The sequence below is a fragment of the Pseudorasbora parva genome, chromosome 24, assembly GCF_024679245.1.
Source record: "Pseudorasbora parva isolate DD20220531a chromosome 24, ASM2467924v1, whole genome shotgun sequence".
Lineage (NCBI taxonomy): Eukaryota > Metazoa > Chordata > Actinopteri > Cypriniformes > Gobionidae > Pseudorasbora > Pseudorasbora parva.
Genome location: NC_090195.1, coordinates 10,172,033 through 10,190,651, shown reverse-complemented (window position 1 = coordinate 10,190,651; position 18,619 = coordinate 10,172,033). Strand labels below are relative to the sequence as shown.

Here is an 18,619-nt window from a genome sequence, read left to right as displayed (position 1 = left end):
TCTGTTTTTTGTGTTAATTCAAAATGTAGGAAAATCACTGAACCTATTTCTTATGTACACAAAAGTGCATGTGGGTTCATCGGGGTTGACGACGTCCAAAAGTATGTGTTTATGTAGTAACAATTCTGGCTTTGTGACCTTTAGCTCAGTTATTTATTTACTAACATTTATTAAGAGGAGTAAATGTGGTTAAATATACCCTACTAGTTCACCAATTCAAACTTGAATGGCCATAAATGTCATATATGTCAATATTGCAAAGTTGATATTAGACATTTTATGAGTAATAAGAACAGTCTCAGCCCTGATTTTCATATTAATCCTCAATAAAAGATTCATAAAACTTTAAAATATGCACTCAATTCATCTCTTCAAAAAATTCACTATATAAAAAGGTTTATCAGCATATTCAGGAAACGTTTTCAAAGTGTTTGTCTAAAGATATTTTACAGTATGGCTGCAGAGGAAACCATGGCACATATTTCACATATACATGTTACAATGTCAGGAAACTGCCAAAATTCCACGATGCAACAAATTATTCAGCGATGACAGGCCCTGTGTTCTGTACTGATAAATATTGTTTATATATTCATAGGATTACTCCGTACTGACACTGATCTGATAATGACACTAAACAGCTAATTAGCAGGTGATTACTGAGTGGCTCCAGCACAGAAAGAAACAGACTTACACTTGAGCTGACGGAACTAAAACACTGATTATCGTGCAGGGATGTCTCTTTAATCTAATAATTACACTTATTATGCTATGCTATTATTTAATTAGCAAAATAATAAGCAGGAACTCTGACTGTGCAAAATTTCACATCTGTCATCTGTTTCTATACAGGATCAGCACTGATCAGTATAAGTTCATAAAAAGTGTATTTCCAATAGCATTTATTCAGGAACACCACACATGCTGATGGTCATCTGTGGTTCTTTAAGCCATTAGAGATGATGGTTGCATGTTTAACTAGAGTCAGGAGTGGCCAATAGAAATATGGTCAACCTGGTCAAAACATATGCATTGCTATTTAAGTAGGTGGTTGATTTAATTTTATTCTCAAGGTTAAGTGGTCTCTTTTTTTCATATATATATATATATATATATATATATATATATATATATATATATATATATATATATATATATATATATATATATATATATATATATAGATATATATAGATAGACAGATATATAGATATATATTGCTATTTATGTGAAGGTGTTAAGTTTGTGAAGTAATTTGAATATAATGAGTTTGTTGTTTGGGATAGAGCCTGACATATACACACACACACATACAGTATTTTATTTGTTTGTTTTCATATTATTAATATTATTAAATATATATATATATATATATATATATATATATATATATATATATATATATATATATATATATATATATATGTGTGTGTGTGTGTGTGTGTGTGTGTGTGTGTGTGTGTGTGTGTGTGTGTGTGTGTGTGTGTGTGTGTGTGTGTGTGTGTGTGTTATATGTGATTGATTTGAATATAATGAGTATGTTATTTAGAAAAGATAGCCTGACATTAATCCTTAGAACCAGGAATTTGTATGTTTATTTGTATATGTCTTATTAATAATAATAATAATAATAATAAATAATCATATGAAAACAAACTAATTTAATTATAAGATTTCCTACACACCAAAAATTAATTTTACTGTTATATTAATATGACACTTTGAACACTCTAAACATTATTTACTTAAATATGCACATATTCAGTACATATATAAAATACTTAAAGTATAAAGCACATATGCCAATAAAAACACACTAATCATAAAACTATTGAGGAAGACATCACTTTTCTCTAAAAAGTAAATATTTGGGACTGTAGCTATACTAATAAGATAATAAAATAATAATAATAATAATAATAATTATTATTATTATTATTATTATTATTATTATTATTATTATTATTATTATTAAATACTAAATATTTGCAATTTATAAGACATTATTTAACAAATATAAATAAAATCGAAACACTTTTTTGCCAGATCTCACAATATAGCATATTAACATATATGACCAACAGCCTGTTTAAATATGAATATATTAAGTAAACACAAGACAAAAACAATCTTGACTTTTGAAATAACCTGAAAAGTTAAACCAAATCTGCAGCTCATTTCACAATGTCAGCGCGAAACCACTGCGAGCTGAGAGAATTACATGTGTGTGTTTGTATCATGTTCCAGTCCATGTCCACAACTTTTGGCTTTGAATTTGTGGAAGAACAACATTTGTACAATCAGATATGAACTTACTGGCATGTGTATCCGAAGCGATCTTCTTTTTCTAGAATTTTTCTTCTCATCTTTCTTGGAATCCATTGCGTTGCTTCCCATTTCCCCAAAATAATGTTTTTGTTCTTTGGCAAAGGCTTATTTAACTCTGACGATGAGAATAAAATCCATCGCTCCTTCATATGAGAGCAACAGAAAAATAATTGTCAGTAGGCTAGGTAATATTACAATTTTAGATTTTATAAGCCTCTTGCACGAAATGACACTGGCCTCATTTCTTTCGGTTTCTATAAACGAACACTTGCAACCTCGTTGAAGGAAAAAGAATCAGAAAAGGTGACGAGGATAAGATGCTCTCCGGTTCTCCGTGTGGAAGAATCAGTGCGCGTGTGTATCAAGCATGATGAAAACCGCGCCGCATCTACCTGTCAGTCAAATGACGTAACGCACAGGGGGCGTGGCTCCAAATGCATATTTAGTTACCACGGTTACAAGCGTGGATGCTGCAGTGAGAAGGGAGTGTGTTTATCTCGAAGATGGGGAGAAACAGGACAGGTCTATTTTTGAAATTCTTGGCTATAAAAAAAAAAAAAAAAAAAAAAGAGAGAGAAAAGAATAGAATAGGCTACAGGAAACCAAATGAACAGCGAGGCATCTGTCACACTATAGGGAATATCTAGGAGAATCAGCAATTAAAGTTGTGCAGAATGTAGTGTATAAAAAATAAAATAATTGTTTTGAAGAACTATTGCATTCATTTTTTTTTTGTATTGTTATAATTCATAAATTGTAACTTGACAACTTGCCTGACCTGAATTTTATGAAACATGCCCTTGTCCTGAAAACAAACCCCTTCAGTTACTATTTAATTTAATGTGTTAAAACTAGTTCCAGTCACATACAAATATATCTATATTTAGCCTATCAAATATAGATATAGGCTAATAAAAGTTCTAAAACACCCATTTAAACAACACATTTTGGATTGAATATTAACATCAATAAATACATGTAAAATTTATTATGACATGATTTATTTTATTTGAATTATGTCAAAAGTCAAACCCCTCCTTGGTCTATCCATTTCCCCTCAGCTATTAAAGTCTTATCTGAATAACAGACAGATGAGCAGAACACATTCTAGAATAATACTACTGATGTTATATGCTGCCATCTAGTGATTATAACTAGTTATGCAATAAAACAACCACAAAGAAAAATTTGGTAAAACTAAAAACTAATTTAAAGGCCACCCATAGCCTTTAAGTTTTCACTATTTACACAGACAGGCAGGCAGGCAGGCAGGCAGGCAGGCAGGCAGGCAGGCAGACAGACAGACAGACAGATAAAGATAGATAGATAGATAGATAGATAGATAGATAGATAGATAGATAGATAGATAGATAGATAGATAGATAGATAGATAGATAGATAGATAGATAGATAGATAGATAGATAGATAGATAGATAGATAGATAGATAGATAGATAGATACATGCAGTAAATCAAGAAAACAAGATTTAAACAATAAAACTGGGCTGAGCTATAGCAATGATTTTTCTGTCGATGAATGTATCCAAACAGTTGCTCACCTGTCTAAAAAAACACATATTAAAGCGTTGTTGGTGTTTTTTCATGGTTTCTACAAAATAAAACAGAAATCGAGTATGATGTGATTGATGTCATCACTCCTGGTTAAAATTGCTTGTTTCTCTGGATTTAAACATTCTTGGAAACATGTGGGATAATCTTCAACAGAATATATAACATTGTTATAGTGGTTTTTGGATATTTTAATCCAAAAGTCTTACATATTGTGTCTTTAATTGAGCATTTCAAACAGTTTCAATAATCTCACACAATACAACTCATATTCAATGTTTTTGTTCCCGTAGAGGGCGCTCTAAACACATAAATACATAATTACACACACATCCTGATTAAAGTTTAACTAACTACAAAAGTAAAGAGCAAGCTATGACATCTTCATTTCTTACATAACAGTCACGATCCAAAACCTGAAGCAAGACGGCAGACTGGGCCTTAAAAGAAAATATAACGATCCCTGACCAACTCGACAGAATATTTTGCTGAAAAATTGCTACCGTTAAAAGTCCCCAAAGTTTTTAGAGTGTATAATGACGGTGATGCACACAATTGGACCCAAAAACGGTTATTCCGGACACTTCTCGAGGTCCCGGTCCGATTCTGTTCTCGCAGTAATCAGATCCGTGGGTGGTTCTTCCTCTTCTCCGGCTGTTGCTTCTGTCACACTTTCACAAAAATATCCGGCCGGTGTAATAAAGGCTAACATTGATGCCAACACGTTTATTTACACCATCACGACGTGCGCTGTCTCTTTTAAAAATATAATTATATTAAAAAGTTCGATATGGATTTTAACGTGAAAAGACTGGCAGCGGACGCTGGAACTTTGTTCAGTCGGGCGGTACAAGTAAGTGAAGATTCAGTGTAAAGATGCTTAAAGTATTTAATTTAGGTTTTATTTCAATACTTTGGTCCCAAACATTTACATTTTGGACATTAAGACGCACCGCGAGATTTCTAGTGTTTATCACGCTGTATTATTTATCATTCTCGTATTCAGGGCCTATTCGGTTTTGTTAGTCGACTTAAATTTCTTATTTCTTGATTTTACTGCAAAAGCAAACATTAAAGACTCTGTTATGTCGATTAGAAATGCATACTTTTTACATGGCCAAAATACACACTGACATTTTTACATGGTGTCCAGATTCAGTTTGTGAGGCTAACGCTAACAGGCTAAAAGTAGAGTTTAATCCGGCAGAGCTCAGCAGAAACACACAAAGGCTGTGTCTTAAAACCGGCTGAGCTGTCTACCCAGATAGTATTTTTATCCATCATCACTGAGATGGTCATATGCTGATGATGCGAAAAAATACGCGTCAATGATGCAGCTAAACGCTGCCTTTGTCGATTTAACGTTACCAGGACTAGGAAAAGTGAACTGTGGTTAAGTTTGTTTTGAAAATTGTTTGAGCACTGTCTTTTTTGTTTTTGGGAAATACATCTTCAGCATTTATACCTGTTTAATTTAATAATAAATATATTTTTGTACCATTTAATGTGTCACATGTTACATTTACTATTGTACAAAAAACCGTAACAAAACCCTAAACTAAACCTACAAACCGCTTAAGTACACGTACTTAATTAATATTACTTCTTAAATGTATAATAATACTGTAACAGGGACACATTCAAATACAGTGTAACCTTACCGGTATTAAATTAATGTAAGTGATCGAAACAGAGAATAATGAGCATTTTTGCAAATGTCAAACGAATCTCAAATATAAAACATATTTAACCACTGAGATGGACCCTCTCTGCATAAACACCCAAGTCTTTTTATCAAGGGAAATGACAAATACTTGATCTATGTGCCTGTTTTTGAGAGTATAATTCTTAGATTAGATAGGTCCTAAACGTTTGAACATTTCCATCTGTAATGAACACTTTGATGTATTTCTAGATACTTTTATTTTATATGCACCTTTATTCTTTCTAATAAACAATATACAATTGCATAAATTATTCTTGAACTGACGTGAAGAAAACTTAAGTGTGTAAAAGGAGAAGGTTACAGTGGCTTGTATGTTTGATCGGGCCTTGGCCGCCCATGATCCTGTCGCCAGTTCACCAATGTTCCTTTCTTGGACCACTTTTGATACTGACCACTGCAGACCGGGAACACCCCACTGACCCAGTCGTCTAACCATCGCAGTTTGGCCCCTTGTCAAACTTGATCAAATCCTTACGTTTGCTTGCTCAGTTTTCCTGCTTATAACACATCAACGTTGATGACAAAATGTTTGCTTGCTGCATAATATAGCCCATCCACTAACAGGCGCTATGATGAAGAGACAGTCAGTGTTACTTCAACTGTCATCTGTTATATATATAACATATATTTTTGGTGTGTGTGTAACTTCAAAATGTTGAACATTAGTGATACGTGATAACATTTTTTTTCTCTTTTCTTTTCTTGTTTTAGATATTTGTGACAGTAAAATTTACCCTCTTCTCTCTTTTTTTGTCTTCACATACAGTTCACAGAAGAAAAATTTGGCCAGGCTGAGAAGACAGAGTTGGATGCACATTTGGAGAATCTCCTCACCAGAGCTGAATGCAGTAAACACTGGACAGAGAAGATTTTAAAGCAGACAGAAGTGCTACTGCAACCAAACCCAAGTAAGATCCCGTCTGTGATTAGAGGATTCATTAGCTTTGACATCTGCATCTAATCAGCTGTTAATTATTTTACCCAGCTGAAACTCCCATTTGTTATATAGCTCTGGAAGAAATTAAGAGACCACTTAACATTGAGAAATCCATGTTTAGTGGTCTCTTAATTTTTTTCAGAGCTGTATGTGTTTTTACCTTTACATTCTCTTGTACAAATGAATTTGTATAATTTTCTTAGAAGATTCCTCTTTTCTGAAAACCATATATATTTATTCTTTCCTCATACTGTTCAAATCTCACATAAATGCCAGAAAGTCAATGCAACTATAACTACAGCTGTTTAGAGCCTCACTATAGCCCCTTTCACACTGCGATTCCGGCAAATACACGGATAATGCGACCCGGCATTTGTTCCCGGGATGCTAGATTTGGTCCGTTCACACTGCCAGCGAAATACCGTAATATGTGCGCTTTCACACACAACGCTTAACGGTCCCGGGTCGAGTTGACACGTGACATCCTGATGTGACGTATAACGGCGAGCGATCTCAGCTTCAGCGCGGATAGTAAGGAGCTCCGTGGTCTCGACTTGTGTCCAGTTTGCACACATTTCTGCTTGTTTAATTTTAGTTTCTTTTGTATATGAACACTCTCTGCGTTTAAAACACCGACTAGCTCTTCTAGCACTGCAGGGTTGTATTATTTAAAAAACAAGCTCTAGGAGTCGCACGATAACTACGTACACGTTGCGGCAATAGTTTCGGCTTCTGTTCACACAGCGCTCGTCCCGGGTCGAATACCGCAATATTACTAGGTCCCCGACCCGGGTCGAATTCGGTAATCAATGCCGGGATGTGGTTGCTTTCACACAGAAGGCGACCCGGTAATGTTCCGGGAATATTGCGGGTCCGACGTGCAGTGTGAAAGGGGCTTATGGTGCCACACCACTTTCAAAAATCAGCATGACAGAAAAACACTCAAACAACAGGAGGGAACAAACAGCTGATCAAAACACAGATCTAGCACGCACACCTGTCTACTCAATCACATCTAGAAAATCACATTCCTTTACTCTTCTTTTTTGTATTTAGAGAATACTTTGCAAGGATGCAACTATGATGCTGTAGTATTTATTATTTTAATTTTTACTTTTTAAATGTAATAATTAGTGTTATTAATAATTAATACACTGGAAAAAAGAGAAAAACTGGTAATATTACAATAAGATTTTATTACAAATAACAAACATTAGTTAAAAGGACAGTTCATTCATAAATGAAAATTCTATCATTATTTACTCACCCACAAAATAAGCTATTTTGAAGAATGTGGGTAAACAAATAGTTGATGGACCCCATTGGCTTCCATAGTATGGAAAAATACTATGGAAGCCAATGCAGACCAATAAAACTGATTATCTCTTCATCACGGCACTTGTTAGTGGGTGGGATATATTAGGCAGCAATGAAAATGTTCCTCAAAGTTGATGTGTTAGAAGCAGGAAAAATGGGCAAGCGTAAGGATTTGAACGAGTTTGACAAGGGCCAAATTGTGATGGCTAGATGACTGGGTCAGAGAACCTCCAAAACTGCAGCTCTTGTGGGGTGTTCCCGGTCTGCGGTGGTCAGTATCTATCAAAAGTGGTCCAAGAAAGGAACAGTGGTGAACCGGTGACAGGATAATGGCGGCCAAGGCTCATTGATGCACATGCGGAGTGAAGGCTGGCCCGTGTGGTCAGATCAAACAGAAGAGCTACTGTAGCTCAAATTGCTCAAGAAGTTAATGCTTGTTCTGATGAAAACGTGTCAGAATACACAGTGATTTGCAGTTTGCTGGGTATTGGGCTGCATAGCCACACACCAGTCAGGGTGTCCATGCTGACCCCATGTCCATGGCCAAAAGCGTCAACAGTGAGTACATGAGCAGCATAACTGGACTAACAGAGCAATGGAAGAAGGTGACCTGGTCTGATGTATCACGTTTTCTTTTATATCACATGGATGGCTGGGTGAGTTTGTGTCACTTACCTGGGGAACACATGGCACCGGGATTTACTAAGCCGGTGGAGGCAGTGTGATGCTTTGGACAATGTTCTGCTGTAAAACATTGAATGGTGCACGTACCACCTACCTAAGCATAGTTGCAGACAATGTACACCCGTTCATGGAAACAGTATTTCCTGGTGGCTGTGGCCTCTTTCAGCAGGATAATGCGTCCTGCCACAAAGCAAAAATGGTTCAGGATTGGTTTGAGGATCCATGCCTCGACGGATCAGGGCTGTTTTGGCAGCCAACAAAAGGAAGACCAACAAAATATTAGGTCATAATGTTATGCCTGTATAATCATAAATTTTTTTGTGGCATTGATCAATAGTATAGAGCTAATATGTAAAAGGTTTTTGTATTGTAATCTTGTAATGTTATTGATACTATCTGCATTTTCAGATGTCAGAATAGAAGAATTCTTGTATGAAAAACTAGACAAGAAGGCCCCAACACGGATGAACAACCATGAGCTTCTGGGTGAATCCATGATTGACTCTGGTAATGAATTCGGGCCTGGAACAGCCTACGGTAATCACCAAACACAAAGACAACATAGTGCCCTAATTACCCATAGTACCTCATTCAATAATACCAGTCCATTGACAGTAACCCCATTTTCCCATGCTTGAATGTAAACGCCTATTAAAATATTAGTAACCTGTCAGCTAGTTGAGAATGACCTCAAGACATCTCACAATTTTGATCAAATATTTCCTATTTTGATTTATTGATCTCGATGATATTGAATTAGAATAATGTACAGTTGATTTGGTCCGTCTCTGTCCACAGGAAACGCTCTGATAAAATGCGGCGAGACGGAGAAGCAGATCGGAGGAGCAGAGCGAGAGTTCATTCAGAGCTCTGCCATCAATTTCCTCACGCCTTTCCGCAACTTTCTAGAAGGAGACTTCAAGACTATTTTGGTGAGATCAGGCAACCCTAACAACCGAAACACTGATTTCTGAAACGTATCCACCGTATTTTTCTACGTAAGATTGGCCACGGCCATTTTCGAAATGAATGTGTCTGGCTTCCGCTCTAATCAGTTATTTTTAGATGTACACAACAGCTTGTTATGCTGCATGATATTGCAAACTAATATTTCTTAGCATGTTATTTTCACGTATTCTCATAATTATAAACACACTGGTCTGTAGCACATTTTTTGCCATTTACTGCACTTTGTTATTCTTCTTGTTTCCCTTTAGTCTTGCACATTCTGAGAAAATAGCTTATGTCTGCATTGAAAAAAGTTGGATTTTATTTAGAAACATTGCTATGTACACCTCCGTTCAAAAGTTTGAAAATCCTGAATTTTTGTTATGTTTCCTTCTAAATATTAAGCAGCACAACTGTTTTTTTTAACATTTATAATAATAAGAAACCTTTGTTAAGCAGCAAATCAGCATATTAAAATGATTTCTAAAGGAAACTTTCATGTGACACTGATGCTTTGCCATAGAAAATAATAATAATATATGACAGTAGAAAAGCTATTTTAAAAGGTAAAAATAATTGTCAATTAGATTTAATGTGAAAAAAAAAAAAAAAAAAATGGAATATTCCATTAATTTTTTTATATATGGAAGCCCACTACTAAATAAAAAAAAGAGTAATTGCGACTTTTTATCTCAGAATTCTGACTTTTTTTCTCACAATTGCGATTTATAAAGTCAGAATTCTGACTGGTTTTCTCACAATTCTGGGCTATAAATTCAATTCTGAAATATAAACTCGCAATTGCGTGGTATAAAGTCACAATTCTGACTGAGAAATAGTCCCAGAATTGTGACGTCATATCACGCAATTGCGAGTTTTTTTTTAATTTATTTTCCCATCGCAATCTTTAAATAAAATAACTTCTGTTACTGTTTACTGGTATGAGGGTGGGACAACCTGTATCACATGAGATCACAGCTCTAGTAAATCACAATGATTCAATCTTTTCCCGATAGACAAAATCTAGTCCCGCCCTACTTTTTTTCCTGTTGGAGATATGGTTTCACTCATATAAACTAGTGAAAAAAAATGTCATGGCGGCTTTAACAAAACAATCTCTTTTGCTTCTTTTACAGAAAGAGCGCAAACTGCTTCAGAACAAAAGACTGGACCTTGATGCCGCAAAGACCAAGCTAAAGAAAGCCAAAATGGCTGATGCCAGAGCTCTGGTGAGTTATTATTGCTTCTACATGGGTTCAGATGGAATTTCCACCTTAAATATGATGTAATCTCACTGAATCTCCTACTGGAAATTACAAATATAAGCTACAGCCTAGAAACTAGTAATCAGAGACGGCACTTGCCATCTTTCCTAAAGGCTGCTCTTTAATGTCTCTTGTTTTTGTGTTGGCACATGGAAGCCTCTCCGATCTACCCCTCCACCAGGGGACGCTGGCTATGTTGCCAATTTCTCCTTCATGGTGAATTTTCTCCATGTGAAGTGTCTGAAGGTTGGTCTGCGTGTGTTTTACTCCAGGGCCAAGTTCCACTCCTTTACAAGAGCCACCGTTAAGACATGCTAGTTCCTCTTTAAGCTGTTGATTAAGCTCTTTTGTCCCGGATATTAGCAGCGTGTGTGTTTCCAGGTTCCTTTTTTGTTGTGCATATAGAGTTTGGAAAGAGGATATCCAAGTTTGCTCAACATTGTGATGACATTTCAAAACTCCTCTTCGCCCTTGGCCCCAGTTTCACAAGAGAAGTAAAGAAGTGCTTCAAGATTGTCTCCTCATGACCAGCACTCAACCTACACACATATATATACACCCACATACACACATCAGTACTCAAACAAACAGCTGCCCTCTTCCAAAATGGGAAGTGTTGAGTGTGCGCCGATACAGTGAAGTGAGCAAATAATTCTTAGTCAATTGCTACAAATAGTTGCAGGGAATTGTTCATGTTCCCTGCAACAGCAGTGATTTGTGTTGCATCCTTAATCATGCTAACCATAGTTTTTGACAAAATACCATATTATGAATCTTGTTACTACAATAAACACGGTGTTAATTTGGTATTTGCATCACTGTAATCAAAAATAAAAAGACTCTGAAATTTGAACGTTTTAGTCACAATAACTGTAGTAACTGGTATTTTGGTGGAAACTTGGGTTACAATGCTAAACTTTCCTCAGTGATGCTAGCTGCTACTGTTGTGGCTAGTCTTTGTAGATATTTAAATGTTAATGCTCATTTTTATCTCTAAATATATTATCGCTGTTTTCAAATGCTGTGCAGATGTGGACAGAGGAAGTGACTAAGGTAAGGAGAATGTCCTGACATTTTGGATCATCTGTGAATCTTGGCTGAAAACTGTAGTCTGCAGTCAAGATGATTTTCTCTCTTCATTGAAAAACTGGAAATTGTGAATCAGTTAGACAGCATTGCCTTTGTTCACAATGCCCTTTCTCTTCCTGTAATTTCCGAGATAATTTTATGTTTCTGGTGTCATGCAAGATTCCTCTATGCCTAATTTAAAAACATATCAAAATATCCTGTTCTGGCTAATCAAAATACCTTTTCTTAAAAGTTAGCAATGTGCTAAGCTAGCAGGCTAAACTTTTAGCTTGCAAACTGAAAACACAAGGGATATTAAAGGTCCACATAAAGGATCTTGCATTAAAGGAAGTGTATGTAAGATTGTGGCCAAAACTGGTACTGCAATCACTTTCAAATGACTGTAGAGCGGTGTATCCCCGTCCCCCTCATCCCTGACTCGGGGTTGCCAGATTGGCTGCAGGATCCAGCAGGAATGTTTGCAGCTGCAGCTGTGCTAACTAGAGCAGATCTGACATGATGCGAAAACACTACTGCCTTTGTGATTGGTAGATAGGTGGAGGCTGGAGCTTCAGGCCAAAACACAAATTTTAAATGACAATATCCTGGCCGGACTACTGTGGTCAGTGATATAAGTATCTGAAATTAAAATGATTTCTTAATGTCTAGTGACATATCAGGGCCATTTTATGATTAATTGAAATACATTTCTTACATTCTTAAATTGACCGGCACTTGGGCAATCTACAAGTATCTCATTGCCGGGCCGAGTGTCCAGGTTTTCGGTAATCAAAATAGGGTCACCCTACATATTTGTATCCATCTATCTATATATATATATATATATATATATATATATATATATATATATATATATATATATATATACAGTGAGGAAAATTTGTATTTTAACACTCTGCTATTTTGCAAGTTCTCCCACTTAGAAATCATGGAGGGGTCTGAAATTGTCATCGTAGGTGCATGTCCACTGTGAGAGACATAATCTTTATTTTAAAATCCAGAAATCACAATGTATGATTTTTTTAAACTATGTATTTATATGATACAGCTGCAGATAAGTATTTGAACACCTGAGAAAATAAATGTTAATATTTAGTACAGTAGCCTATGTTTGCAATTACAGAGGTCAAATGTTTCCTGTAGTTTTTCACCAGGTTTGCACACATTGCACGAGGGATTTTGGCCCACTCCTCCACACAGATCTTCTCTAAGATCAGCCAGGTTTCTGGCCTGTCGCTGAGAAACACAGAGTTTGAGCTCCCTCCAAAGATTCTCTATTGGGTTTAGGTCTGGAGACTGGCTAGGCCATGCCAGAACCTTGATATGCTTCTTACAGAGCCACTCCTTGGTTATCCTGGCTGTGTGCTTCGGGTCATTGTCATGTTGGAAGACCCATCCTTGACTCGTTTTCAATGCTCTAACTGAGGGAAGGAGGTTGTTCCCCAAAATCTCACAATACATGGCCCGTTCATCCTCTCCTTAATACAGTGCAATCGCCCTGTCCTATGTGAAGAAAAACACCCCCAAAGCATGATGCTACCACCCCCATGCTTCAGAGTAGGGATGGTACACATCCTTCATCTTCCTCCAAACACGTTTAGTGGAGTTCTTTTTTAGTCTCATCTGACCACATGACTTTCTCCCACGACTCCTCCCATCCAAATGGTCATTGGCAAACTTAAGATGGGCCTGGACATGTGCTGGCTTAAGCAGGGGAATCTTCCGTGCCATGCATGATTTCAAACCATGACGTCTTAGTGTATTACCAACAGTAACCTTGGAAACGGTGGTCCCAGCTCTTTTCTGGTCATTGACCAGCTCCTCCCATGTAGTTTTGGGCTGATTTCTTACCTTTCTTTTGATCACTGAGACCCCACGAGGTGAGATCTTGCATGGAGCCCCAGCCCGAGGGAGATTGACGGTCTGTAATACAGTTCGTAGAGGGAAGGAAGGAGGCGGGAACCGGCGAACGTTCAACAAACATTTATTTAAAGTAAAGAAACAAAATGAAAGTAAAACCGCGGACAGCCCCTCACGGACGACTGCCCGCAAACACACACAAAATAAAACGTGTGCAGCCCCTAACGGACGACTGCCCACAAACACATTTAACAAAACTAAACATAAAATCCAGGCCTGGTCCTCTCCTCTTCCGCTGTCCTTGCTCCTCCTTATATGCTCCCGTCACATGGCCGCGAGACGAGACCGGTGTGCCACGCAGCTGGCACTCGTGAACGTTAATCACCGGCCCGCTCTCGCGGTCCCTCGCCCCGCTGCCTGCCACACCACATACCCCCATCGCCCCTCGCAGGCCGGGGGGCACTCCCGAGACGGCGCTCTACTCCCCCCCCCCCCCCCCTCTCCCGGGGGGGGGGCGATCACGGCGGCCGCGGCACCTGGGGGTAAGGACAGAGAGGCGAGAGAAATGTAGACGGGAGCACGAGGAGCCCACGGAGCCCGCGGACGAGAGAGGGGAGAGAGGGAAAAAAGAAAGAAGGGGGAAAAAAATATCTGGTCCGGTTCCCAGACACACTGCCATTCGGCCCTCCGCCCGCCGAGAGGCTCTTCCTCGCGGTGCTGTGCGATGGCACTGGACGCCTGGTGGGCCGCTCGATCCTCCTCCACCCCCTGGCGGCCGGCGGTGACTCCTCCTTTCGAGGGACCCGGCGAACGTTCAACAAACATTTATTTAAAGTAAAGAAACAAAATGAAAGTAAAACCGCGGACAGCCCCTCACGGACGACTGCCCGCAAACACACACAAAATAAAACGTGGGCAGCCCCTCACGGACGACTGCCCACAAACACATAAACAAAACTAAACATAAAATCCAGGCCTGGTCCTCTCTCCTCTTCCGCTGTCCTTGCTCCTCCTTATATGCTCCCGTCACATGGCCGCGAGACGAGACCGGTGTGCCACGCAGCTGGCACTCGTGAACGTTAATCACCGGCCCGCTCTCGCGGTCCCTCGCCCCGCTGCCTGCCACACCACACGGTCATGTTTAGCTTCTTCCATTTTCTAATGATTGCTCCAACACTGGACATTTTTTCACCAAGTTGCTTGTCAATTTCCCCGTAGCCCGTTCCAGCCTTTTGGAGGTGTACAATTTTGACTGTAGTGTCTTTTGACAGCTCTTTGGTCTTGGCCATGTTAGTAGTTGGATTCTTACTGATTGTATGGGGTGGACCGGTGTCTTTATGCAGCTAACAACCTCAAACCGGTGCATCTAATTTAGGGTAATAAATGGACATTTTAAAGGCAGACTTAACAGGTCTTTGTGGGTCATAATTCTACCTGATAGACAGGTGTTCAAATTTGTTATATTTGCATGCAGACAGCCTATCCTGTTGAAACCTATGAAACTGTCCTTTTTATATACATGTACAGTTTTCAAAAAGCTGTATCATTCCGATATACATCACAATAGGGAAGAAAAGATTTTCAAAACTTCCGTTACATGCTGACTACAAGCTGTATAAGTGAAGCATTCCTTGACACTCTCTCTCTCTCTCTCTCTCTCTCTCTCTCTCTCTCTCTCTCTCTCTCTCTCTCTCTCTCTCTCTCTCTCTCTCTCTCTCTCTCTCTCTCTCTCTCTCTCTCTCTCTCTCTCTCTCTCTCTCTCTCACTCACTCACTCACTCACTCACTCACTCACTCACTCACTCACTCACAGGCCGAGCAAGATCTAAAGATGACGCAGAGTGAGTTTGACAGGCAGGCAGAGATCACCAGGCTTCTTCTGGAGGGAATCAGCAGTACACATGTGAGCTCTCATTTGAAAACCTGCCGCCCACTGGGTTGCCTGCCATTTCACGTCTCACTACCCCTCAGTTTTACCCTAAAAACCAAATGTCTGACCTATAACAAACCATATCATCTCCTAGGCCCATCATCTCCGCTGTCTAAATGACTTTGTGGAGGCTCAGATGACGTATTACGCCCAGTGTTACCAATACATGGTCGACCTCCAAAAGCAGTTGGGAAAGTATGGCATATTCAGTACTTTTCCTGTTTTAAAAATCATTTAAATAATTATTTAAAGGGATAGTTCACCCAAAAATGAAAATAAACACATGGTTTACTCTCAAGTCATCCTAGGTGTACCTTCCTTCTCAAAAAAATTGCATATTGTGATAAAGTTCATTATTTTCCATAATGTAATGATAAAAATTAAACTTTCATATATTTTAGATTCATTGCACTCCAACTGAAATATTTCAGGTCTTTTATTGTTTTAAATCTGACGATTCGTCATCGGACTTCATAAATGAGGCAACAATTCACTGCCATTATAAAGCTGTGAAGAGCCAGGACATTTTTTTATATAACTCCAATTGTATTCGTCTGAAATAAGAAAGTCATATACATTTAGGATGACTTTAGGGTGAATAAATCATGGGCTAATTTTCATTTTTGGGATAGTTGGTCACACACGCAGACCAACTATCCCTTTTAACTAGTTATCCCCCCCACTCCAGCTTCCCTTCGGCTTTCTCTTCCAACAACAACCAGTCGACGGCCAGCGGCGGAGCCAGTGTCTCCGTACCCATCCTGCCACTATCAGCCCCTCTTCCTTCCACCACAGGCAATACGTCTTCCGGTTTCACAGAGCTGCAGAACTTCAGCGGGAGCCGTAAAGCACGAGTGCTGTACGATTACGATGCCGCGGGCAGCAACGAGCTCTCCTTATTGGCCGATGAGGTAGGCGCGGCCCATTTGTGTGTAGCTGATTTTGAATAATGCTTTCTTGGTTTGAATTCCTAAAAGCATAGCATGACTCTTTTCTTTCAGGTGATCATGGTGAGCAGCATTCCAGGCATGGACTCTGATTGGCTGATGGGGGAACGTGGGACTCAGAAGGGAAAAGTGCCCATTACCTACTTGGAGCTGCTAAATTAAAAGAAAACGAGTGTTGTTGGAACCAAAACAGATCGGTATAGTGTTATCCAGCTGCGCTGTATACAGTATATGCAAACTCGACATCCTGTGCTGTTGACATGCAGCAGTATTTCGTTGGATGTTACGTCTTGCACCCCAAGTATGGGAAGAGGTTCTAACCGGAAGACTGTTTACAAAGGAATTAATGCAGTTTTTTTTTTTTATGCTTTTGATATGATGTTTACTGCCAACATGCCTTGTTATTATACAAAATCGGCAAGAGTGACTTATTTGAGTATTTACATGTGTTTACAACAAGAAAGTATTAAGTCTTTTTTATTAATTTTAAAGTGGCTTCCATTATGTACATGAACTTCTATAAGGTTCTAGAACATTTCAGTGGAAATCCTGTAGAGTTGGAGATGTGAATATGCCATAATTTATTTTGGGGTTATACAGCCGCATCTTATCTGACATGTGCCTCAACTATTATCTCCTGCAGGTTACATTTCTCTGTGTTGCGTTAAAAGTGTGAGCACACAAAGAAAATGCTTTATTTGCACGTAGACAGCCTTTCCTGTTATGCATTATGAAACTGTCCTTTTTATATACATGCAGTGCAAAGTGCATATTAAGGATACATCCAGTTATTCATTGATAAAAACTAAATCTCTTTACTGATAACTGTACTTTTTTATACCCATGTGCCTTACAATCATTTTGAGGTTGTTTTTAAGTAGTTTCAAGCAACAACAAAAAAAGAAATTGTGTACACATTTATGCCACCATCTAGGTAATAAAAGCATTTTTTGTTTACTCTTAATATTTACAACTACAGAAGCACAGGTTATCTAACTGCTTAAATGCTGTTATTAATACCATAAGTTTATAAACAATGTTTTCATTACATAATAAACAGCATGTGTAGACTTTTTACCCTTCTGTGTTTTGATTCTGAATTATTGTCTTGTTTGTCTAATTTCATGCACACTATTTCATGTTTGGTATTGATTTGCATGTTTGGAATGGCACACTATTTCTGCAGTATAATGTAATAATATTAATATAATAGATGAAAAGCTAATTTTCTGCGTGCATGGAAGATACAATATTTTACCAGTAGGCATATGGATGATACATAAAACAGAAGAAGTGTTTTTTTTTTTTTTTTTTTTTTTTTACATTGTTACTTCCCCAGTGACTAATTTGATGAGGTGCTAAGACAATCAATTAAAAAGGGAACAATAAAACTGGATTTATTGCATAAAATAGCCGTTTTTATTTCAACGATGACATCTGGACGCCACTTGCTGACTGAGATATGAAGATAACAATTAACAATGTAACATTTTATGGTAACATAATACTGTTTCACACACTATTTTCAAGAAAAAATTACAAAAAGTATGCTAATTCGCACACAATATGACTACTGTATGTTTATAATTTGACTCTTCTGTCAAATGTCAGTCAGTAGGGGTCAGGCTTTTCACTCGGTAATCGTTTTTGGTGTCTAAATTAACTTTTTGCCAACCTTTCCGAATTGGTAAGTACCTTAAAACTACACGTAGCCTAAAGGCATCATGTGCATTAATTTATAAATTCGTATTTTTAAGTGTCACTTTTTTTGTTTTGTTTTTTACATTATAAAAAAAATCTGAGTCACTAGGCTCCTCGCTATTCAATAAAACCATGCGTCATTATAAAAACATGCTGTTGTTTATGACTTGCTGTATGGAGAAGATGACAAAACAGCTCGTGTTGGGGTTGCTCTTTTTTTTTTTTACAGTCTGTGTGTAAACAGTGTGAGGATGGTCAGCGAGGGGAGGGTTAAGAGGAAGTTGTGCTCAACATGCTGTTGACTTCCTGTGCTGTTGTG

At 38.0% G+C, this 18,619-nt stretch overlaps 2 protein-coding genes across 3 annotated transcripts in view; one reads left to right on the top strand and one right to left on the bottom strand.

Moving 5' to 3' along the window:
- Positions 1 to 2,687, bottom strand: part of prkag2a (protein kinase, AMP-activated, gamma 2 non-catalytic subunit a) — a 126,550-nt gene extending 123,863 nt beyond the window's left edge. The window contains exon 1 of the mRNA XM_067435661.1: positions 2,317 to 2,687. Within this exon, the coding sequence (XP_067291762.1) occupies positions 2,317 to 2,397 (81 nt within the window). The 5' untranslated portion in view covers positions 2,398 to 2,687. The remainder of the gene's footprint in view (positions 1 to 2,316) is intronic.
- Positions 2,688 to 4,285: 1,598 nt separating this feature from the next.
- Positions 4,286 to 17,677, top strand: sh3glb1a (SH3-domain GRB2-like endophilin B1a). Of its 2 annotated transcripts, XM_067434970.1 has the most exons (11): positions 4,286 to 4,750; positions 6,390 to 6,531; positions 8,970 to 9,098; positions 9,360 to 9,493; positions 10,646 to 10,738; positions 10,931 to 11,020; positions 11,804 to 11,827; positions 15,536 to 15,625; positions 15,747 to 15,847; positions 16,341 to 16,563; positions 16,654 to 17,677. In XM_067434970.1, exons 1-11 carry the CDS (start codon positions 4,688 to 4,690, stop codon positions 16,759 to 16,761), a joined length of 1,197 nt encoding a protein of 398 aa, XP_067291071.1. In that variant the 5' UTR covers positions 4,286 to 4,687; the 3' UTR covers positions 16,762 to 17,677. The 2 variants fall into 2 exon arrangements, with proteins under 2 accessions (XP_067291071.1, XP_067291070.1); XM_067434969.1 differs by lacking the exons at positions 10,931 to 11,020; positions 11,804 to 11,827 and having other exon boundaries at positions 4,288 to 4,750.
- The last annotated feature ends 942 nt before the right edge of the window (positions 17,678 to 18,619 follow it).